General features: G+C 37.7%; 1 protein-coding gene across 1 annotated transcript in view; it reads right to left on the reverse strand.

Moving 5' to 3' along the window:
• UBXN7 (UBX domain protein 7) overlaps nt 1–25,590 on the reverse strand; it is a 60,097-nt gene that overhangs the window by 25,896 nt on the left and 8,611 nt on the right. The window contains exons 2-5 of the mRNA XM_046003263.1: nt 15,731–15,878; nt 12,915–12,982; nt 3,716–3,781; nt 1,407–1,519 (exon numbers count right to left, since the gene is read on the reverse strand). Of these exons, the coding sequence (XP_045859219.1) occupies nt 1,407–1,519; nt 3,716–3,781; nt 12,915–12,982; nt 15,731–15,878 (395 nt within the window). The remainder of the gene's footprint in view (nt 1–1,406; nt 1,520–3,715; nt 3,782–12,914; nt 12,983–15,730; nt 15,879–25,590) is intronic.

The raw sequence follows: 25,590 nt of genomic DNA on the forward strand, positions 1-25,590 counted from the left end.
AAAATCTTTAAAAAAAAATCATAATTCACTTCCAAATATGCAGCTACAAACATCATTTTTGTCAGTGTTATTTGGCCTACTTTATGCTAACAGAAAAGTCATACCTGAAATGTAAGTGATTTACATCTATAGAGATGCTATTCTGACTCAAAAGAGCATTAACATGCTAGTTAACACACAAAAGCAACTGTCTAAACACAGCAACAGAATACTGAAAATTCTAAGCAAACTCATTTATTTAACAGATACTATGTTTCTATAAAATACCAGAAACTGGGGGCACCTGGGTGGCTCAGTCAGTTAAGCATCTGCCTTTGGCTGGGGGTGGGGGGTGTCCCTGGCTCAGCAGGGAATCTGCTTTTCCCTCTCCCTCTGCTCCCCCCCCCCAGCTCCTGCTTTCTTTCTCTCACTTTAATAAATGAATAAAATCTAAAAACAACAACAAACAGAAACTGGGTCCCAAGGATTACCAAAATAAAAAGAAACATATTACCCCTGCCCTCATTAAGCTTATAATTTAGCAATCACATAAACCAGCTCTGTAAAGTTTTTCTTGGGCTTTAGCCAAATTAAAACCAGAAAACTGAAGGAGAATATCTTCTGCTACTACATAGATATTCTTTTAAAATACAATAGGATCCCTTGGGGCGCCTGGGTGGTTTGGTGAGTTAAGCCTCTGCCTTTGGCTCAGGTCATGATCTCAGAGTCCTGGGCTCTCTGCTCAGCAGGGAGCCTGCTTCCCGCTCTCTCTGCCTGCCTCTCTACCTACTTGTGATCTCTGTCTGTCAAATAAATAGATAAAATCTTCGGGGCGCCTGGGTGGCTCAGTGGGTTAAAGCCTCTGAGGCCTCCAGCTCGGGTCATGATCTCAGGGTCTCGGGATCGAACCCCGCGTCGGGCTCTGCTCCAAAGAGAGCCTGCTTCCTCCTCTCTCTCTCTCTGCCTGCCTCTCTGCCTATTTGTGATCTCCGTCTGTCAAATAAATAAATAAAATCTTAAAATAAATAAATAGATAAAATCTTTAAAAAATAAAATAAAATAGGATCCCCATAGAAATATTGGCAAAAGATACCTACAATTCACAAATGGCCAATAAACCCAGGAACACTATTCTCAGTAGTGATCAAAGAAACAGAAACTAAAAAAAGTAAGGTTTAAAAAAAAAACCAAACTACCAAATGGCAAAAATCTTAAGTGATACCACACAAGCATAATAAAAGAATTTTATGAAACAATCTCAAATACTGCTGGTAGAAATATAAATCAGTGCAACCTTTTAGGTATTTCATATTTGTGTCATACTAATTCTCTGTATTCTGAAAAATTTTTTGTTCCTAGAAAGAAAAAAATGGCACTGAAAATGCAAAAGGATTCATAGCTAAAGCTTACAATTTCCAAAAACTTACTGTTTCAAAGCTGCCTTTATGCATCAAGTCAATGGGTGGCCGGAAGAGATCTGCAAGGGTAGTTAGTTTCTTATCAATTGCTCCTCCGTTTCTTAATTCCTGTTCTTGCCGAACTGCAATACAAGAGGATAGAAAAGTTTTAGTTAGCCAGAAAATAAAAGCATGAATCTCAAAATATAAAAACATGCAACAACTGCAAGAATTACTGAACAACGTGCCTGACCTCATGCAAATGTAAATAGCTAATGCTGATTCTGAAACAAGGTGGGGAGACTCTTAAGACTTAGTGCTGCTCAAATCCAAATATAAGGACAAAAGCTTTACAGTAGAGTCACCTAATCAAAATATTTCCTTCTCATATTTCAAGCAAACTTGAGCACAGGAGAAAATTTTCATCTCCATTTATCCAGTTCTGAAAGTGAGCCTAATGTATCTGTCGTTTCTAGCTACATTCCCAACCTTTAAAGATTCTGGTAGTGAGAGAGAAAGACCACCTCTTGTCACCTTCTCCTGGAAGGGTACAGACTTCCCTGGATGACCTGAATCAGTCTGGGTTCCCCTTCAACTCTCTTCAAAGTTTTAAGACCTATCTGTGCTGCAATGAGCTAATTATAAATCAACTACAAAATCAAGCATGGTCCAATGGTTTTTCATATTCTCTAAACAAATCTCCTTTTCTTTAAGATTCCGTGGCTAAATCACCACTGAATCCTCTAAAAGTATGTGGCCAAGAATCTCATTCTAACCTCACAGAAAGCTATAAACCTATTCCAAACAACTGTAGCCAAAACGTTAAAGAGTGGCTGCTTTGGGTAGTGTGGCTTTTTCCTCTTCTGTTTTTCAATCCCCTACAATAAGCATTTTCATTGTGGTCATTCCTTTAACTGAGAGATTTCAGAATTTCCTTTTTTCTACCAATTAGTCATTTATTGTTCTACAGTACAGTTGACATACAATTTTTTTTAGTTTCAGGTGTAAAACATAGTGATTCAATAATTATATACATTACAAAATGCTCACCACTGTTAAACAGTTACCCTTTATCACCATATAAGTTATTACAGTATTAACTGACTATATTCCCAATGTTGTAGTTTTCATCACTGTGACTTATCTTATAATGGGAAGTTTATACCTCTTAATCCCCTTCATCTATTCTGCTTATCCTTCCACTCCTCTCTGGCAACAACCAATTTATTCTCTGTACTTAGGAGTCTCTTTTTCACTTGTCTGTTCGTTTCGTTTTGTTCCTTAGATACCACAAATATGTGTAATCATATGGTATTTTTCTTTGTCTAACTTATTTCATTTAGCATAATACCCCCAAGGTCCACAATGTTGCTATGAATGGCGAGGTTTCATTCTTTTCTGTGACTTAGTAATATTCCACCATGTAATGTAAATAATACCACATCTTCTCTATGCATTCATCTATTGATGGGACACTTACACTGCTTCCATAACCTGGCTACTGAAAATGCTGCAATAAACAAAGGGATGCATATTCGTTTTCTTAGGATAAATACCCAGAATTATAATTACTAGGTCATATGGTATTGCTAGTTTTAATTTTGGTGGGAACCTCCATATTGTTTTCCATAGTGGCTGCACCAATTTGCAATCCCATCAACAGTTCACAAGGGTTCCCCATTCTCTATATCTTTGCCAATACTTATTTCTTGTCTATTTCATACTAGCCATTCTGACTCATGTGAGCTAAGATGTCAGGATCTTGAGGGAAACCATCTTTTTCTTTTATTATAGTCAGCATTTAAGTGCTCATTCAAAAGTTAATTTACTTTGTAAATTACCAGATTTCTTACATTTCTGCATCATTATTATTTTTCTATCACCAGTTAGGTTAGCATTTGGAACAATTTAGCTCAAGGGGAAGTTAGTAACAATCACAGACTGAATTCATAATTTCCTTTTAAAATAAGGTGACTGGGGTGCCTGGGTGGCTCAGTGGGTTAGGGCCTCTGCCTTTGGCTTGGGTCATGGTCCCGGGGTCCTGGGATCAAGCCCCGAATCAGGATCTCTGTTCGGTGGGGAGTCTGCTTCCCCCTCTCTCTCTGACTGCCTCTCTGCCTACTTATGATCTCTCTCTGTCAAATGGATGAATAAAATCTTAAAAATTACGCCTGATATTAATCATCTTTTTTTTTAGGAAAAACTATATAAAACAAACCATGATCCTGACCTATAGGAGAGTATATGGGTGCTTTTCCATCTTGTGGTTTTCTATGTGGGAGAAAAAACGGGGAGAAGAAAGAAAAGAGAGAGATAATAAACTGGTAAAAGATACCTACTAGTTTCAGTTTGAAAATCTCGGAAACCATCAAATATTGAACGTGCAGGCCGTCGTCTTTTAGGAGCTTTAGGAGGAAAAAAAACCAGAAATGATATAAAAATGTATACCTCAATTTGGAACATTTCTAAAATCTTCCTTATCTATAAATATTTGTTTGAAAACACTCATAGATTATAAAGGTGTCCTCCTTCAAAAAATATTTAAAAACTTTCAAGTCATTCATTAAAATTAACTCAACCATCTTTAGTCCAACCATTCTGTTTTACAAATAAAAAATTAAGACCCAGTTAAGAGACTTAACCAAACTTGTGTAAAAGACAGAACAAAAAAGATTTTGAGAATGACTCCCCATGGTGACAAAGCTAAATACATGGTGCAAACATCTAATTCAAGTTAGCCTAAGGGGTTTCTGACTATCCTTTGGTGTAACACTTGAGTTGAGTTCCTATCTTCTAAACCATACTAAAGAACAACTTATTAGTCAATGGATACACATGTAGAATTATAAACACCAAAAACATTTTTAATTTTGGAAGAAATTTTTTCCACAATTACACAATGGGTTAGTTCAAAGAAAAATAAACAGAACCAAGATCTTCTGATACCTGATATAGTATCTATTACCCAATCCTTAAGTATTTTATAGTCTAAAAAAAAATAAAATGTTATCTTCCTATATGTATATGTTCAGATCGTTTATATACATTATAATAAACAAGGACATTTAACAACTCCTTGAATATGGGTAAGAGTTATTAAATTGGCTTATGGCGGGGCACCTGGGTGGCTCAGTGGGTTCAGCCTCTGCCTTTGGCTCAGGTCGTGGTCTCGTAACCTGGGATCAAACCCCAAGGCAGGCTCTTTGTACACCGGGGAGGCTGCTTCCCTCTCTCTCTCTGCCTGCCTCTCTACCTACTTGTAATCTCTGTCTGTCAAATAAATAAATCAACTCTTTTAAAAAATAAATAAATAGGCGAATGGCATGCCTGGCCAGCGTGTAAATAGAACAATGCTTCATGTTAATAAATGATAATGGTAAAAGTCCCCCACCCCATGTCAAAGCATCTTTCCCAAAAGTCTGTGCATGCCATTATATAATTTTATATCCAAGAATTAAGTAAAAAACAAAACAAAATGCAGAACCAAACACTAAAAAACCTCATTTTTAAAAGAATATTTTATTTACTTATTTGAGAGAGTGCAAATGTGTGCGAAAGCATGAGCAGGGGGAGGGGCAGAGGGAGAGGGAGAGGGAGAAGTAGGCTCCCGGCTGAGCAGGGAGCCCCATGTGAGTGAGGCTTGATTCCAGAACCCAGAACCCTGGGATCATGCTTAACTGACTGAGCCACCCAGGTGCCCCTAAAAAATGTCACTTTTGAAGTATTATCTGTATATAATTTATGTACACTTCTGTATTTTTTTAAAGATTTTATTTGACAGAGAGGGAGAGCACAAGCAGGGGGAGTGTCAGGCAGAGACAGACAGAAGCAGGCTCCCCGCTAAGCAAGGAGCCCAAAGCAGGGCTTGATCCCAGGGCCCCACACATTTGTGAATTTATATTAAAGAACCATAAAATTATCTCAAGGAAAAGAGATGTGATTTAGAAAAGGAAAGGGGTGTCTGGGTAACTCAGGCAGTAAGCGTCTGCCTTGGGGTAAGGTCATGATTCCAGGGTCCTGGGACTAAGGCCCGCATTGCATTGAGCCTAGTTCTCCCATTCTCACTCCCCCTGCTTCTCCCTTTCCCGCTCCCCCTGCTTCTCCCTCTCCTGCTCCCCCTGCTTCTGTTCCTTCTCTCGCTGTCTCTCTCTCTCTCTGTCAAATAAATAAATAAAAGCTAGCATGACTGGGTGGCTCAGTGGATTAAGCTTCTGCCTTTGGCTCAGGTCATGACCTGAGGGTCCTGGGATGGAGCCCCATGTTGGGCTCTCTGCTCAGCGGGGAGCCTGCTTCCCCCTCTCTGCCTGCCTCTCTGCCTATTTGTGATTTTTCTCTCTCTCTCTCTCTCTGTGTCAAATAAATGAATAAATCTTTTTTAAAAAATAAAATCTAAAAAAAAAAAGGAAAGAAACTTCCATGTTTTAGTTCTGTATTGAATTTTATTTATGTTGAAATTATTAAACTGAAAATTTTTAAATTTAAATATTGCATTACTTTCTCTTCCCTCTTTCCCTCCTTTCCTTTATAAAACAGCAGCAAGGAACGTTATTCTTTCCAATCTTCTAATTTTTTAATCAAGAGTTCGTACTTCAAATGTATATGTTTCTAGCAGGAATAACATGGCCTCTCAAAGAATACCTTCTTAAAACTCCTTAGCAAATACTTCTTAACCATAACAATTAGGAAAGTAAGGATACCTGAGGATAAGGTATAGAATGGCTGCCTAAACAGAGCATATGATTATTGGGGAGGTGGTATATACAAGATAATTTTCTTCTATTTTGAAACTGCCAATGTCATGCCACTCAATATTTCACACCTACCCACCTTTTTCCCACTTTAGCCCTTCTATATCAGGTACCTAATCTCTTGGGGGAGTCTCCTACTTCCTCTTTTGAGAACCTTGGACTCAACCCCTTTTATTTCTTGGGCTCATAACCTCCTCCCATTTGGTTTCCTCCTCGTTTATGCTAAGTCTATCCAAGAACCTATCCTCAGGCCATACCCAACGCCTCTAGTCATAGGACCATTATTATAGGCATACCTCAGAGATAATGTAGGTTTGGTTCCAGACTACCCCAACAAAGCAAATATCGCATTAAGATGAGTCAAATGAATTTCTGAGTTTCCCAGTGCATATAAAAGTCATGTTTAGGGGCGCCTGGGTGGCTCAGTGGGTTAAAGCCTCTGCCTTCAGCTCAGGTCATGATCCCAGGGTCCTCAGATCAAGCCCCGCATCAGGCTCTCTGTTCCGCGGGGAGCCTGCTTCCCTTCCTCTCTCTCTGCCTGCCTCTCTGCCTACTTGTGATCTCTGCCTGTCGAATAAATAAATAAAAATCTTAAAAAAAAAAAAAAAGTCACGTTTACACTAAAGTTGACCACTGAATAATACAGATTTGAACTGCACAGGTCTACTGATATGTGGGTATTTTCAATCAATACAGTACAGTACTGTAAATGTGTTTTCCTTATGATGTTTTAATAACTTTTTTCCAACTTACTTTATTGTTAATACAGTATATAATACATATAATATAGAAAATATGTGTTCATCGACTGTTTACATTATTGGTTAAGACTTCCAGTCACCTGCAGACTATTAGTTCTAAGTTTTGGAGTGGGCAAAGGGAGGTGAGGGGGGAGTCAAAAGTTATATGAAGATTTCACCTGTCTGGGGTTCAGCTACCCTAACCCCTGAGTTGTTCAAGAACAACTGTATACTGTAGTTCATTATATGTGCAATATTGCTAAAAAATGCTAATCATCATTGGAGCTTTCAGCAAGCTGCAATCTTTTTGCTGGTGCAGGGCCTTGCCTCTAAACATAGATGGCTGCTAGACTGCTCATGGTGGTAGTTGCTGATGCTGCAACTTCCCAAGATAATGAAGTCTGCTGCATTAATGGACTCTTCTTTTCACAAATGATTTCTCTGTAGTATACAATGTCATTTGATAGCATTTTACCCACAGTAGAACTTCTTTCAAAATTGGAGCCAACCAAGAAGCACCTGGGCTTGCTCAGTCGGTGAAGCATGTGACTCTTGATCTTGGGGTTGTGAGTTTGAGCCTCACACTGGGTGCAGAGATTATTTAATAAATAAATATATATATACATATATATTTTTTAATTGGAGTCAATCCTCTCAAACCTCAAAACCTTGCTGGTGCTTTATCAACTAAGTTCATGTAATATTGTAAATCCTTTGTTGTCATTTCAACAATCTTCACAGCATCTTCACCAGTAGATCCCATCTCAAGAAATTATTTTCTTTGCTCTCCATAGGACGCAACTCCTTCACTAAAATTATCTAGAGATTGCAGCAATTCAGTGACATCTTCAGGCTCTACATCTAATTCTAGTTCGCTTGTTATTTCTACCCATATCTGTACTCGCTTCCTCCAATGAAGTCTTGAACCCTCAAAGTCATCCATGAGGGCTGGAATCAACTTCTTCCAAACTCCTGCTAATGATGTTATTTTGACCCCTTCCCATGAATCGTGAATTGTTCTTAATGGCATCTAGAATGGTGAATCCTTTCTATGAGGTTTTCAATTTACACTGCCCAGATCCATCAAAAGAATCACTATATATGGCAGTTACTGCTTTATAAGATGTATTTCTTTAATAATAAGACTTGAAAATAAAAATTTCTCCTTAATCTACGGGCTGCAGGATGTTGTGTTAGCAAACATGAAAACAACATTAATCTTACTGGACAATACCATCAGAGCTCTTAGATGACCAGGGGTGTTGTCACTAAACAGTCATATTTTGAAAAGAATCTTTTTTTCTAAGCAGTAGGTTTCAACAGTGGGTTTAAAATACTCAGTAAAACATGCTGTATACAGATGTGTTGTCATCCAGGTTTTGTTGCTCCATTTGCAGGGCTCAGGCAGATTTAGCATAAAGCTTAAAGGCTCTAGGATTTTCAGAATGGTAAATGAGGGCCAGCTGCATCAGCTGCATTAGCCCCTAACAAGAGAGCCGTCCTGTCCTTGGAAGATTTGAAGCATCGACTTCTCCTCTCTAGCTATGGAAGTCCTAGCCAGCATCTTCTTCCAACAGAAGGCTATTTTGTCTACACTGAAAAATATGTTGCTTAGTGTAGCCATCTTCACGGATTATCTGAGCTAGATCTTCTGGAGAACTTGCTGCAGCTTCAATATCAGCACTTGCTGCTTCACTTTGCACTTCTATGTTATGGAGATGGCATCTTCCCTTAAACATCATGAACTAACCTCTGCTAACTTCAAATTTTTCTTCTACAGCTACCTCACCTCTTTCAGCCTTCCAAGAATTGAAGAGTGTCTTGCTCTGGATTAGACTTTGGCTTAAGGGAATGTTGTGGCTGGTGTGGTCTTCCATCCTGACACTAAAACTTTCTCCTTAACAGCAAGCAATAGGTTGTTTCACTTTCTCATCATGTGTGTGTTTAAAAGAGTAGCACTTCTCATTTCTTTCAGAAATTCTTCCTTTGCATTCACAACTTGGCTAACTGGCACAGGAAGCTTAGCTTTTGGCCTATCTCAGCTTTCAATATGCCTTTGTAACTAAGCTTAATCATTTCTAGCTTTTGATTTAAAGTGAGAGACATACAACTCTTCCTTTCACTTAGATACTTAAAGGACCTTATAGGATTATTGACCAGCCTAATTTCAATATTGCTGTGTTTCAGGGAACAGAGAGTCCCAAAGAGAGAGAGAGAATAGCTGGTTGGTGAATCACTCATATCAAATAAGTCCACCACCTTATATGGGTATGGTTTATGGTGCTCCAAAACAATTATAATAGTACAATCAAAGATCATCCTAACAAATATAGTAATAATGAAGACATTTGAAATATTTCAAGAATTACCAATATGTAACAAAGAGACACGAAGTGAGCAAATGCTGTTGGTAAAATGGCGCTGACAGACTTGTTCAACACAGGGTAGCCACAAACCATTTATCTGTAAAAAGCACAATATTTGCGAAGCACAATAAAACAAGGAATGCCTATACTCCCACCTGCCTGTTCGGTATGTGTTTCCTGACTCTTCCAAGCCATCTTCTATATAGCAAACATTAGTCCTTTGTATTCTCACTCTATTGCCCATGTAACAGGAATGCTGGTCGCTGAGGTCAATGAGGCTAAGCTACAAAATGCTAATAAAGATTCAAAAGGAGATCCATAGAATAGGCAAGTGGGACAGGTGAAGAATAAAAATTTAGTCAGAAGAGTGGCACTGGATCACATTTTCATAACACTCTGTTAATAACTGGCTTAAGAGAAGACATCTGGATTTTCAGATCCGCTCCTGCATTCAATCTGTTGTTATTCCTATAGCTCAAGTAAATGAAGGAAATTAAAAGTCAACCTGACACAGATACGTAGTTGTAAAGGGGAGAAGTATTTTAATAGTATTTTGAGATCACTGTGAATATTCTCCTTAGATACTGCACCAAAACTCAACCAGTAGTAGTTTCTTAAAGGTTAACTGCAGCATGGAATCTAAAATCTTACCAACGAACTTTTCATTATCTGCTCCACTAAAACCCATTGGTCTATGCCAATGGTAGTCTCTAGGATGGCCTCCAATTATCCCAATTTCCAAATATTCATAACTCGCGTGTTAATATCTTGAATATGGGCAGGATCAAATGGAATGTGGCAGAAGTGATGTGATGTGTTGTCACTTCTAAGAAAGATGGTGGCTTCTAAAATGTACTGTCTTCTCTTACTCTCTCATTTGCTCTATGGTAAGGAACTGATGTCTCCAGCCAACCAACAGCCACAGTAAGCTTAGGAGATCCTCCTCTACTCAAGCTTTGAGATGATTATAGCTCCGGCTGACACCTTGATTATACCCTTGTGAGAGACCCTAACCAAAGATACCCAGTTTAGTCACACCTGGATTCCTGAATCACAGAAACTGTAAGATAACAAATGTTTGTTATTTCAGGAAGCTAAATTTTAGAAAAATCTGTTACACAGCAATAGATAACTAATCCATCCATTCAATTTATCTTATTGTCTGTTCTTTCAGCTACGCACAATTTTGTAATCTGGCACACTGGTCATATGAAAATATGAGTTCAGGGACCGCTGGGTGGATCTGTCAGTTAAGCATCCAATTCTTGAATTCTTTCAGCTCAGGTCACAACCTCAGAGCTGTGAGATAAGCCTGCATTGGGCTCTGCTCTGGGAATGGAGCCTGCTTAAGATTCTCTCTCTCTCTGTTCTTCCCCCACCCCCCACCAAAAAAAAGAAAGAAAGAAAGAGAAAACATTTGCTCGGGGCTCCTGGGTGGCTCAGTGGGTTAAAGCCTCTGCCTTCAGCTCGGGTCGTGATCCCAGGGTCATGGGATAGAGCATCAGGCTCTCCGCTCAGCAGGGAGCCTGCTTCCTCTTCTCTCTCTGCCCGCCTCTCTGCCTACTTGAGATCTCTGTCTGTCAAATAAATAAATAAAATCTTAAAAAAAAAAAAAAAAAGAAGACATTTGCTCACTGAGTTATGCAAACATTCCAAACACCAACTTCATTATACAATAATAACAAAAAAATCAACAACTGTTATTGCTACCACTAATCTCATCAGAAAGCCTTTAAGTAATGGGAAGCTATCAATGCTCCTAATTGTGGATATAAACTCTAAAATCCTAATTCTTCCCTGAAAGCTCTTTTTTTAATAACTGGTAACAAACAATGTCAGTTGTTTGTCTTAAAGCAGCAACAGATTTTTGTTCAGATTCAAGAAAATGTCTGCCAAATGCCTGAAGTCTAAACCATAGTTTGTCAGGAATCTTTCAAGTAAAAATAATGTTCCACAAAAAAAGCAGTCAGTTTAGCTCACAACTCAAACAACCGTACAAGTGCTTTTCTTTAAAATAACCACACTACATCAGTATGCAGAAGTGCTTTATGTACACACCCTATTTTGTAAAACAGAATAGTTTAAAAAATGTGTACTCAGGAGTCAAGACTTAATGAAATTAATTTTTTACTGTTTCATCAAGAACATTAAGTAAAATGGGTTGTTTGTTTGTTTTTTTTTTAATTGTGAGTGTATGGCAGTGAAGTATTTACAGTTTGGTGCCACTGCCCTGACTCAATTTAAGATGCAGCAGTCTGATCCATCATTGCCTCTGAACTATCAGTCCAAATGCGAAAGATGTAAAAAAGGCAAATAATGTCTTATAAAAATTATTATGAAAATAGTTTTCAGCTTAGACTCCCAGACCACACTCTTAGAATCACACTTTAAATCAATTCTGTCCTAAGAAGAAAACGGTTCTCCAAAGACCTCTATCAGTTTATAGTAAGATCTATTAATATAAGTTAGGACTGACTTCCTAACTCTACATTCATTCCCATCCCCCTCTTCAATGTTTATTACACGAGAGGTAAAAGAAGGAAAGGGGTTTCAAACGAGAACTCTTTTTCCTCTTTACAATAGTTAAAGAGCAGAGAATTTATTTCCCATAATCTATCCCACTCAGAAATCCTGCCTTATTCCTTACAATAAAGAAAAGATAAAGCTTCCAAAGGCATCACCCCTCAATTCCAAAATCCATTCATAACATTTGTATGAAAAAAAATGATGAACAATGCTTCATTACTTCTGGTATATTAACAGCACAATGACTGGCTGAATCAAAGTCCAGAAAGCCCATATTATACTTCAATATTCAGTTCTTACGGTTTTCTTCCTCTCATCTTTATTTCTGAATCTAGACAACATATTCTGTTATTTCTCACTAAACTCCAAACTGCCAAGTCAAAGACTGAGCTTTAAAAAAAACCTCTAAATTACGGTGTCTTTTCAAATTAAAACATAGCATTTATAGAATTTTCTTCATCCTGTTTTTATGATTTATTTCTTCTCCTTTATTCAAGTTTACCTACAGAACTTTTTATTTCTCTGCATTATTGGTCTTAGTATGCACAATATACATTTCTATGGCTTTGCCCACCCAGGTTATAACTTTATTTTCTATTTTTTTAACATACCAATTACAAAAAGGTAAATAAGTGCTTATTAAACTAAAACTATAAATTTTCTTTTAATGTAATTAAATGTTACATTTTCTACTGTCTCTCTATGCACCCAGACTGATACCACAACTTTTTCCATGTATTAGGTATACTTTCTCCTTTGTTCAAAACAGGAATGGCGCTTCTGGAAATTTAGAAAGAGTAAAGACAAGGCGTATCAAGACAGTAAGGATGTGGCAGTCAAGTAAGTGCCCCTCAAAATAAGAAGTAATCAGAGTCTTTTATCTAATGATAGATTTGTTTCCAGTATAAAGCAGTTATTTCTCTTTGCTAATGTTCCTTCTTTTGGCCTTCTACAACACATATTTTAGTCTGGTTCTCTCCTTGGAAAGAAGCAACTATACAATTTTCCTGAAAGGAGTACAGAATTAAAAGATAAGAACTGACTCTACACTTAAAGTTAATAACCTCTGAGCAAGCCTTCACATCTTATGATAACTTCATTAAAACCCTAGAGATAACAACAGAGTCCAAGAAAACTAAGGAAAAAAGATGAACTTACCACCAAACAAAGGTTCTGGTTCCACCAATATTTCCTGTTTTTGAGGAATTGGGGCACGAACTTCTTCTCTATTAAAAGAAGTAGGAAAATATCAAAAGGAAAACTTTTTTGCTACATGTTCTCTCCATAACTACTGTGAATGCATCCAAATTAACAAGTTATATGAATACCAAATTTAGTGACTCTTAGGAACCACGGTGTTAAATAATAGTTAGATGGTTTCCATACAGAGGTCAATTGGAGTAAAAGTATCTGGTATAGATGGCTCAAATGATTTATAAAGAGAACAAACAGAAAAAGAAAAAAATATTTCCCCTTTCCTCTTAAGTTCCCTACCCTAGATTCTTTACAGGAAAAGAAGGGGGGGGTGGGGAGCTTACCAAAAAAAAAAAAAAAAACCACACATACAAAAAAATGAAAAAATATAGGCATAATAAAAGTAGTACTATATTGCTACTACATCAAGCAATAGATCATTAAATCACATATACTAAAATAAGTTTATATAAACAAGCAGTAAATTTTATGCTAGTTTTGAAGATAGTTAACATAGGTATTACCTTGGATTATTTATTAAATAAACTCCAATTATACAGAACAGAAAAATTCATTACTCATCTTTTAAAAGCCTATAAACTCTTCAAAGTTTACCTCCAGAGGATCTATTAATAACCCATTTCCTCCAGTAGAAAAGACTCATTTAGAAATACTGTAAAAATGGCATATGTTCCTTTAAATATCAGTTAATTTTATAGTTTTAACTAAGTATTAATCTCTGCTGATTAATGTTCATAGCAAGGAAGAGTATGTTCCAAATTTATTACTGTCCTGCTCACCATGTTGATTTAAGTCAGACCTAATGTTTTCCATTCAGGTGTTTCTAATAATAATAACTGAGCTTAAGGCCCTATTTTGATATCTGATAGGTGGAACTCCAAAACATACTTTACAAAATAAAGTATGAATACTCATTTGTCAACAAAAACATCCTATAATCAAAGAACAACTAGATCGACTAAGAAACCTACAATTAGGCAAAGATGAAGTATAAAAGGTAGTTTAAAATTAAGTACATCAGTCACTGCTCACACACAAAATTTCAATAATCTGAAAGAAGAGACAATGGATCTAGTATATGTGCTGCCGAAGCGAGTACGAGACAATGGATCTATAAGAGGAAGCTCTATTAATCCTCTTTCATCAAAGCGAATTAGTCCATTTTCTTAATAAAACTAAGAATTTAAAAGACATCTTTTACCTAAATAAATCTTTCCATGACTTCATAGAATATATGTAATTACCTATAACAATTTAATTACTCAAAAAACAAACCTTAATCTGATGAAATACATCAATTAGCGTATGGATTAAGTAGTAGTCCCTATACAGAAAAAATTGATTACTATATGTTTGAGGGTATCCGTTCCAAGATTGCTAGCTACCCAACAAAATGAAAGAATGAATCAGAAAAAAGAACCATAAAGAGTGAAAATTATAGTTTAGGAATTAGGAGCCATTATCAAATGTTAATGAATTAGCAATACAAGCAATCAAAGTCAAATTATAATGTAATTCAGTAGGAAAAGACATTCACCTATCAAAATTATTAGTATTTTGATAAAGTAGGCTCCACATCCAACGTGGGGCTTAAATTCACGACCCTGAGATCAAGAGTTGCATGCTCTACTGACTGAGCCAGCCAGGCACCCCATATCAAAACTATCTTTAAACACAATTAGAAAAACATGTTTTATACAGTGAGAACAGTTATATTCCCCCAAATCAGCCATGAATACCTGTTATTTCTGTAAGCTAAATCATTTCATATTGATTTCCATGAAAAATTTGAGCTATGTTGGGGGGAATGGGATACCAACATCTGAAATAGTAGCCAACACTGATAGGAAAAAAACTTTATGAAGTATTAATAATGATCTCTAAAGTTAACTCTTCATGTGGAAACAATTAGTACTCTAGAATCTGGAACTAGATCAATGAAAGAGGCAACTACGTCTTGAATGTCATTTGGCTTTTTAGATCTATCTCTACTTTAAAAATAATACCTATGTCTTTAGTCTAGTCCCTTAGGGAGTTTCTCTTGTTTAGTATCTCATGTTGTAAACACTCGGGTTATAAAGGGCTGTAAGCTTTAAAGTCTTATTTAAGGATCTGTTTAATTTTGCTTCAAAAGTCAATGGTTTTCCTTTAGGTAGTATTCATCTCTAGTATTTTCCAAAGACTTAAAATTTTACCCATAAGGTGTTCATTTTAAATTCTCATTGGTTATCAAATGTAAAGGGCAAAAAAACCCAAATTTGTTCACCATTTACTATCATTCCCTACAGAGTCCGGTTCCATATGATAAAGTGTTTCCAATGTTAACCACATGAAACTATCATTTTTTTTTCAATTATTTGAAAAGTTATTTTTCAAATAATTTTTGTGGCAACTCAAAACTCTCCTGAGACAATGTAAGAAAATTTAGAATTGGGAAATCTGAGCTTTAATTGGCTTTATTGCCATATGTGCTATGTACTTACTGTGTAGCCTGGGAAAATGGCTATGCTTTTGCTTCCTCATCTGTAAAATGTACATAATAATGTCATCCTGTAAGGTTCTTTTGAAGATTAAATAACAGACATGAAAGTGCTCTAGAGAATTTAAGGTATGTAAGCATAAAAATGTACATGTGACACTTTTTCAGATGCTTTCAACTTTCAAGTTTTTCAAAACCAGAGAATTAACCTAAATGACAAAAATGCAACTGCTCAATTTAGGCAAGGAGTAGCTCCTAATAATGAATAATAAATTCATACTCTGTGTGTGGTCTCACTGTGGAGACACTTGCTGAACTGGTACTGGGCTCTTCAGCAATTCCTCCACCATCCAAAAACATAGTGACTGCCATCTCCAGATTATTGTTGCAGGCTTCGAGCATATGTTTCCCTACACTTTCGCTTGCACCTGAAACAGCAAAAAGACAGGGAAAAAGTTAAAAAAAAAAAAACTCCAAAAACTTCTTACTAAAGGTTCACATTAAAATACAGAATTCCCAAGCAAATTAATAGTACCTTTTCCCTTTTAGGATGAATGACTTCTTTTTAAAAACCTGTTTGTTTACTTTTACAATGTTAGCTGATTAGTAAATACATAAAGCTAGAAAAGAAACTATCAGTATTAAAACAGTGGTCCTCCTTCATAATAAAACCAAATTAAATAAAGCATGTCTTTAAATGAACCAACTATATATTTGTTAAAAATTGAAAAAACAGTAAGGAAAAATGAAAGACTACATTCTAGAAAGTTAGAAATATTTTGTTAAAAGAATGCATTTCAGTTAGCATTTGTTTTCATTAAAAAGAAAGCATTTTTTTCATAACAAAGGGAGAGAAGTGAGACAGGACATACTGTCAAAACTATAACCAAGTCAAAATCTGGTAAGAAATGTCAACCTTCAGGGCCACCTGGGTGGCTCAGTCAGTTGTGTCGGACTTGATTTTGGCTCAGGTCGTCATCTCAGGGTCATGAGATGAGGCCTTCATCCAGCTCAGCGCTGGGCGTGGTACCTGTTTAAGATTATCTCCCTTAAGCTCCCTCTGCTCCCCCACCCCCACTCTCGCTTTCTCTAAAAAAAAAAAAAAAAAAAAGTCAAAGTCAATCTTCATCGTTCAGACCTGACCCCTACACACATTTATTCATTTGTAAAGCCAATATAGTCATCAGATGCAATGTAAATTGGTAAAGCCCTTTACAATAGCAATTTTACAACATTTATCAAAAAGCACTCCTTCTTTTGACCTAGTAATCTGGGTTCCTAGTCCAAAAAAGACTTTTTTTTTAAAGATTTTTTTGAGCAAGTGCATATGCGCAAGTGTGGGAGTAGGGCAAGGGGCAGAGGGAGAGAATCTTCAAAAAGAACTCCATGCTGAATGCAGAACCCCAAGGAGGGCTTGGTACCATGACCCATGAGATCATGACCTGAGCTGAAACCAAGAGTCAGATACCTAACCAACCCAAGTACCCCAAAAGACTTATTCTTTTATCTATTCCATATCAAATACTACAAGCATAAATATGCCCATATACATGTCCAGTATAGTTTCAGTTAATACTGAAAAACTGGAAACATAAATGTCCAACAGTACTGGAATCTAAGCTGTAGAATCTATTTGATGGAACATTTGTGATCATTAAAAGGCATCGCAGGTTTTCCATCTGAAATGACTTTCCTTCTACCAGAATCATGTACCTTATAATTTCCTTCTAAAAGGTGTGTGTGGGTGTGGGTGTGGGTGTGGTCTGACACTGTCTTATTTTGTTGTTATTCCTGAAAGACAGTTTTACTGGACATTCTATTTTCAGGCTGACAGCTATTTTCTCTCAGTACAGTAAAGACAGCATTCCAGTGTCCCTTGGCTTCTGTTGCTGCTGCTGGGAAATCAGCTGCTGTACCAGAGAAAATATTTTTATAGCAATCTGTTGTTTCTCTCTAGTTGCTTTTAAGATCTTCTCTGTCTTTGGTCTTCTGCAGTTTCACACTGATTTGTTGTGGCTGATTTAACTATCTCCTTGGGTTTCACTGCACTTCCATCATTTAAGAATTGCTATCTTTTATCAAGTCCAAAAAATTCTCAGCTATTTCTATTTAACAATTACCATACTCCTCCATTCACACTCATTTTTTCCTGGAACTCCAATTAGATAAATGTTAGAACCCTTCACTCTATCCTGCACCAGTCTGTTCTTTTTGTAGTTGTTCCTGTTTTTTAATTTCTTCACTGGGTTTTTCATTTTAGTTCATTTTTTATAACCAGAAGTTCTGTTCTTGTTTTTTTTCCTAATATGCCTAGCCATGTTTCAGAGACCCTTCCTTTATACTCATATACTTTTCATTTCTTCAAATATATTGATCAAATTTATTGGAATTACTAAGACAAAACAAACTGTCTGCTGTCTGTGGGCGGTCATCCTCTCTTGTTTCTGTTGGCTCTTGTTCATGTGCCATGGTTTTTGTGCATTTCGTGATTTTTTTTTTTTCCTGTGCTCTTATGTGCCTTGGATTTTTAAAATCTTTTTTTTTTTTTTTTTTAAGATTTTTATTTATTTATTTGACAGACAGAGAGATCACAAGTAGGCAGAGAGGCAGGCAGAGAGAGGAGGAAGCAGTGCCTTGGATTTTTAATTCTGTCGATTTTTGAAGCGAGGATTTGATCGATAAATTCTGCAAGGCACCTTTGGGCACTACCAAACAAAGACCATTTTATATTTTTTTTAAGATTTCATTTATTTATTTGAAAGAGAGAACACGAGCAGTGGGGAGAGACAGAGGGAGAGAAAGAAGCAGACTCCCTGCTAAGCAGGAAGCCTGATGCAGGGCACAATCCCAGGACCCAGAGATCATGACCTGAGCTGAAAGGCAGATGCTTAACCAACTGAGCCACCCAGGAGCCCTAACAAAGATTTTAAATATATTTTTAATACATTCGTGACTTAAGTAATGTAAGACCTCATAGAAAATGTGATCCTATAAAGACCCTTGTTATAAATTCTCAGTGACTATCTCCTGCCACTCTCCAATGCCAAGGTTGTAACAAAGTCTGTTTCATGAAAGGGAAGGGTCTCCTATCAGACTCTTTTCCTTAGGAAGACCACAGGCATTGTTTCCCATTTCCTGGGCCCTATGAGGCTATCAAGAAGCTTAAAGCTATTTAATTTGGTTAGATTCTACGAAGGTAAAGACTTCCTTTAAACTAGCTAACATCTGCATTCCCAATTTCATTTTTAGCCTCAATGTATTCCTTACTTTCTCACCAGCCCAATGATATATTTTATACATATTTCACTTAGGATTTTTCTCAGCAAGAGGGTTATTCATGATCTCTCTCTAGTTTACCCCCACGGTCAGAAATGGAAGTGCTGATTCTTCTCTTAATATCTTTCATTTGTCTTCTCTTTTCTATTCTTTTTTTTTTTTTCAGGTTTTATTTTTTTTATTTGTCAGAGAGAGAGAGAGCACGCATGTGCACAAGCAGGGGTAGCAACAGGCTCCCTGCTGAGCAAGGAGCCCAATGCAAGGCTCAATCCCAGGATCCTGGGATCATGACCTGAGCCAAAGGCAGACACTTAACCGACTAAGCCACCCAGGCGTCCCTCTGCTATTAGTTTTTTGGTGTTTTTTTTTAAGATTTTATTTATAGATTTTTTTAAGATTTTATTTACAGATTGACAGACACAGAGCAAGAGAAGGAACACAAGTAGGTGGAGTGGGATAGGGAGAAGCAGGCTTCCCACAGAGCAGGGAGCCCGATGTGGGGCTGGATCTCAGGATCCCGGGATCATGACCCGAGACAAAGACAGACGCCTAATGACTGAGCCTCCCAGGCGTTCCTCTACTATTAGTTCTAAGGCCTTAAATGAAGCCCACAATACTTTTTACTTAGATTACTACAAAAGACTCCTAATTAATCATCATTCTATCTTTGATGTTGTTGCTACAGCTATGCTCCAAAATACAAGTCTGATTCTCAGTCTCTCTCTCACACACACATCCACTACAAGTCTTTAGCAGCTTAAAAAAAAAAGCCTTTTTAATGGCTGACACCACAGTATACAGTATAAATTCCAAAATCCTTATGATCTGGGAAGTCCTTCGTGATTAGGCCTCAGCTCATCTCTCTGGTTTTCCCTCTCGTCTTACCCATCCTACACAATTCAGTATAGTCATACTGAATTACATGCTTGGAATGTCCTCATCCTCCTCATCTCCCCTTTATCTAGTTCATGCATGCACAAGAACCACCCTGTTACTTTGTCAATCTGTGTGCTAAGCATTCTCCTCACTCCCATCCCTATGACACTCTTCTATTATATACATGAATATATTACCAAGAAGTAAATAGTTTACTTTCTGGCTCCAAGGAAAGAGCAGAAGCTTCTTGAACACAGGGATTGGCTTTTGTCTTGGTATCCCCAGCACGAGGTACTGTGTCTGCTTGTATATGACCAATGTCTAATAAACTGAGTTAGAGCTATCTCGTAGTACTTCAGTTCACCAGTTGATCTACCATGGAAAGGAAGATTGGGCTTCAGCCAAAACAACACTTCCATATCCTTTGAATTTTATACTGTGTGCATATGTTTATTCTTTAACTTTCATTTATAAAGCAATATGGTTACGCTGTGGAAATCACAAACAACAAATGTGTACTTAAGATCTATCCATGTTCTTAAGATTGAATTTCCAGAGAGAGCATCGCATACAGATTTTAAAAGTGCTCTATCTCAAACAAGGTAAAGTAAAAATCACATGCTCAAAAAAACCTGTCAGATGATGGAGCAGATACTGCTTTGTCTGATAGCTGACAAAGACATGTATCTAAGATGCCAGTGAAGAACACTGAACAAAATTATTTCATGAGGGGTGCTTGGCTGGCTCAGTAGGTAGAGCACGTGACTCTTCACCTCGTGAGTTCAAGCCCTACGTTGTGGGTAGAGTTTACTTAAAAAAATTTTTTTTGAAAAAAAAATTATGTCATGAAACATAAGTGGAAAACCATGAATACATAACATCAGGATTTAATGTTAAGTCAATTTAAAAAAAATTACAAAAAAGCATCTGATCATTTGACCTAAGTCCCTAGAAATTCGCATATTTATGTTAATGAGAAATCTTTCTGGGCATTGGACAGAGAGTTGCCCTTCACATAGGATTTGCCATACATCTAGGTATACATATGGTCATTTTAGTTACATAGGCCCAGGGAGGCTTTTTCCTTTAAAAAGGCTTCATATAGGGCGCCTGGGTGGTTCAGTCAGTTAAGCATCTGCCTTCAGCTCAGGTCATGATCCCAGAGTCCCAGGATCGAGTCTCGCATAGGGCTCCCAGCTCCATGGGGAATCTGCTTCTCCCTCTGACCTTCTCCCCTCTCATGCTCTCTCTCTCTCAAATAAATAAATAAAAATCTTTAAAAAAAAAAGTTTCATATATTACTCAAATTTAAGAAAATTCCAACCCTTTTCTCTCCTTCCACTGCAAACCTCCCATTAGTCAACCAAAAATTCCTATGGTTTCCATGTAGCTGAAACCACTTTGACCCATCGTTTTTGCTCTATGTCCATTGCTATAGTCTTCAGTCAAGCTTAGGTCATGATCTCACAGGGTCATGAAACTGAGTCCCGGTTGCGTTGGGCTCCACACTCAGCAGGGAGCCTGCTTGAGATTCTCTCTCCCTCTCCTCAGCCCCTTCCCCTGCACACACTCACTCTCTCTCTTAATACATAAATCTTAAAAAAAAAAAAAATTTCAAGGGCACCTGGGTGGCTCAGTCAGTTAGTTAAGCATCTGCCTTCAGCTCAGGTCATGATCCCAGGGTCCTGGGAATGAGTCTTGCATCAGGGTCTCTGCTCAGCAGGGAGCCTGATTTCCCCTCTACCTCTCCGTCTGTCCACTGCTCCCTCTGCCTGTTCTATCTCTCTGTGTCAAATAAATAAATAAAATCTTAAAAAAAAAAGAAAGAAATTTCAAAACAGAAACAAATGCAACTTTTTGAGAGGAAGGAGGAGTTCAAATATCCCAATATTCACCTTAGGTAATCTTGGGCCAAAACCAGCACAAATTTGATGAACAATTTTAGGGCTTATGTGCTTCCATATTATCTGTCATAAAACCTGAGGCTTTGTTTTAGTGCCTTCCTAATACCTTTATACTGTATTTCTTAAATGCTAGTCTGAAAGTCCAATGTCTATTGTACTCCACTTCAATGTACTTATCTACACAGCAATTCTGAAAGTTAAAATGTTCCTACAGGTAGACCACTTTGGCTGCTTGTTCTAGCAGAGAGATGCATGAACTGTTGTTACATTTGCGTCATAATGAACCCTAAAACCAGCTTCATAAGGCATCCACTAATCTTTTCAGAGAATTACATCACTGAGTTCATATCATTTTTGGCTATCTTTCCAGGTGCTCACACTGCACAAAAGCACCATAAAAAGCACAAAAAACATGTTGGTAGGAGAGTGAAATTCCCTCTGCCATAATAGCAACCAATGCTGGCTGCTTTCACTCCTCCTGAAATGTGTTCACAAGGAAATTCAACTTAAAAATGACCACTGCATACAAATAGGTGTTGTCAACCTCTCTACCAACGTCCAACTATCAGAACTCCAACACAACTGACTGGGAACCCTTCAGAGAATTTGTGGGCTCTGAAGTAAAATTTAAAAAGGTATGAAAATCAGGAACTTGTAAAGCCAATCCTCAGCCAAGCTCATCTGTCAACAATATGGTCTGCCTAAAAGTCCTTTTCTAACTGCCTAAATTTTTTTTTCACTTTATTATTTTGCCTAAAATGCAACCACTGAAGAGATTTATTTAGGTTAACAAATATGCTTATTTTTATTTTTATTTTATTTATTTATTTATTTAGAGGTACAGGGCAAAGGGAGAGGGGGAGAGAGTCTTAAGCAAAGGCCGCACTGAGTGCAGAGCCAGAGGCAGGCCTTGCTCTCACAGCCCTGAATCACGACCTGAGCTAAAATCAGGAGTCAAGACGCCTAACCAACTGAGCCACATAGATGTCCCACCTTTTATTAATTTACTCATTAGATGTTGAGCTACTCCCTAAAACCCCGTAAATTGAGGACAAAAATAAGAGATTAAGGGAGTTCAGTCAGGAAGAAAGAGATATGAGTAGCTTTAGCACCCAGGTGCGTTTTGGAGGAGAGCTAAGGAAGGCCTACAAGAAGTGCTGCACTGGGGTGGGAGGTACCTTAGAGTATGAAAAAGATACTGGGTATCTGAGGATAGAGACACCAAACAGTTGGAATGAAGATATCAAATTTTTCCTCTGGCCAGTCCTATACACTGTAAGGAAGAAAAAACATTCTTCACGTTCCCTTCAGTTCCCAAGCTAGGGAGTATAGTATAGATATTAAAAGCACAGATACTACACAAATAAACCTGAGTTTGACTCCTAGTCAAGTTGTGTGACTCTGATCTAGTTACTGATTTCTCTAGCTCTCAGTTTCTTCAGTTATAAAATGGGGATATTACCAACTTCATGAAGTACTTGTGTAGATTAAGAAAATTCACATTAAAGAACTTGGCAGATAGGCAGACAGAGTAAGACATCTTGGTTTTCTTTCCTTCACTCATCTGATACTATGAACATGTCCTTTACTCATGTTAAACACTCATTTTGATTTTTTTTTTGTAAAGCAGGAATATAACAAAAAATATCACTCCAGAAAAAAAAAGAATGCTATAAAGAATAAAAGAATATCAACAGAGATCTGCTTTAAAGAAATGTGTAACTAAGCAGCATTCCAATATGACTGAAAAGCATCAGAAGGTGTTGTAGTGGGGCGCCTGGGTGGCTCAGTGGGTTAAGCCTCTGCCTTCGGCTCAGGTCATGATCCCAGAGTCCTGGGATCGAGCCCCGCATTGGGCTCTCTGCTTGGCAGGGAGCCTGCTTCCTCCTCTCTCTCTCTCTCTCTCTCTCTGCCTGCCTCTCTGCCTACTTGTGATCTCTGTCTGTCAAATAAATAAATTAAAAAAAAATTAAAAAAAAAAGGTGTTGTAGTGGCAGTAGAAAATTTAATAAAAGTATAAGTAAGTATTCAAAAGTTCCTAGGTCTACAGGACCTACAGGTTTACTGAACTACAGATTTTTTTTTTTTTTTAAGATTTTGTTTATTTATTTGATAGAGATCACAAGTAGATAGAGAGGCAGGCAGAGAGAGAGAGGGGGGGGGAAGCAGGCTCCCTGCTGAGCAGAGAGCCCGATGCGGGACTCGACCCCAGGACCCCGAGATCACGACCCGAGCCGAAGGCAGCGGCCCAACCCACTGAGCCACCCAGGCGCCCCTGAACTACAGATTAAAATAGAATTTATTAAAAGGGATTCTACAGGGAGTGACTTTAAGACACAAAAATAAAGCTATTAATAAAGGAAATAATAACTGTGATATTTTGGGGGCAGATGGTGTCAATACTCGAGGCCCAGAGTTGCCATCCTATTTATGATCCTTATTTACCTATTTAACGCTAGAATCTAAGCTGTAGGCAGCATATCCCAGAGACAGCCTCATCATACCTCTGTTGACAATGTGACAGGATAACTTGCATCACTGGCACTTGCCAGGATAGTACCTGTAAGAGTATTCGAAAAGAAAGAGGGGGGTGTCTGGGTGGCTCAGTGGGTCAAACCTCTGCCTTTGACTCTGGTCATGATCTGTGTCCTGGGATCGAGCCCCACATCGGGCTCTCTGATCAGCAGAGAGCCTACTTCCCCCTCTCTCTCTGCCTGCCTTTCTGCCTACTTGTGCTCTCTCTGTCAAATAAATAAATAAAATCTTTAAAAAAAAAAGAAAGAAAGAAAGAAAGAAGGGTCTCTATCTATGAATATTTTTTTTAAAAGGAAGCACATGCTAAATCCTGGCAAGACTCAAGAAGGTAGTATTTGAGAGGGGCCCAAGAAATAAAGTACACCATTCACTTTCTTAAATAAAGCCAAATTATCTGAGTCATCTTGCTTGTATAATCATTCTTAATGTATCGGTTGTATCACTTAGTGCATCATTTTAGAAACATAAGACAATGGAGAGATAATTTAAGGTTCCAGTGGTTCTTAATGTTGGGAAGTAGTAGAGCATTTAGTAATGTGAGAGACCATTTTTGGTGTTTCATGACTGGGGACTGGGGGAGCACAGCTGGCATTTAGTGGAGAGAAGCCAGGGATGCCATAAGACTTTGAAAAATGTCTCCTCCTCCCCCAAAGACTGCTCACACCTTCATTTCAGACTTATGACCTCCAGAACTGTGAGAGAATAAATGTGTGTAAAGCCATACAGTTTGTGGTAATTTGTTACAGTAGCCAAAGGAAATATATATAAGTGCTAAATCTTCTGAAATGGATAAAACAGTCCTACACAACAAAAAAACTGTCCAAGCCAAAATGCCAATTACACTCCCACTGAACTAAATAGGAATATGAAGAAGTGAAGGTTAACTGAGAAGGCAGAGAAAAAGTGTGGAGAGCTAAATGATATAGGGGAAAGGAACAGTGATCAAAGGGTCCAATTAAGTTGCAAGTTTTACCTATATATTCAGAGGTAATAACTATTTCTGATGGGTCAGCTATAAAAAATTTGAACTTCTACCTTATTATACTCAGAATAAAATATCTTTTTTAAAGGGGGAGGGACTAAGTTTGCAGATTTAAACTATCTGTGCACTTGTTTAAATAGGCTTATTTTGAGGTCTCAATATTATAGGCAGCAACAGGATAGCTTAATCTAACCCTGCATCTTAGTGTGTTCAGGTTGGTCTAACAAAAATACCTTTGACTGGGTGGCTTAAACAACAAATACTTCTTTCTCATAGCTCTGGAGGCTGGGAAGTCCAAGATCAAGGCTCCAGCAGACTTGGTATGTGGTACAGGCCTGGTTCCCAGTTCAAAGACCGCTGTCTTGCGGTGCCTTGCTGGCTCAGTCAGTAGAGCATGCAACTCTAGATCTCAGGGTTGGGAGTTTGAGCCCTACACTGGATGTAAAGATTACTTAAGAAAATAAAAAATTTTGAGGTGCCTGCATGACTCAGTTGGTTAAACAACTGCCTTCAGTTCAGGTCATGATCCTAGAATCCCAGAATCTAGTCCCACATCAGGCTTCCTGC

Source organism: Meles meles, chromosome 4, assembly GCF_922984935.1.
Source record: "Meles meles chromosome 4, mMelMel3.1 paternal haplotype, whole genome shotgun sequence".
Taxonomy (NCBI): domain Eukaryota; kingdom Metazoa; phylum Chordata; class Mammalia; order Carnivora; family Mustelidae; genus Meles; species Meles meles.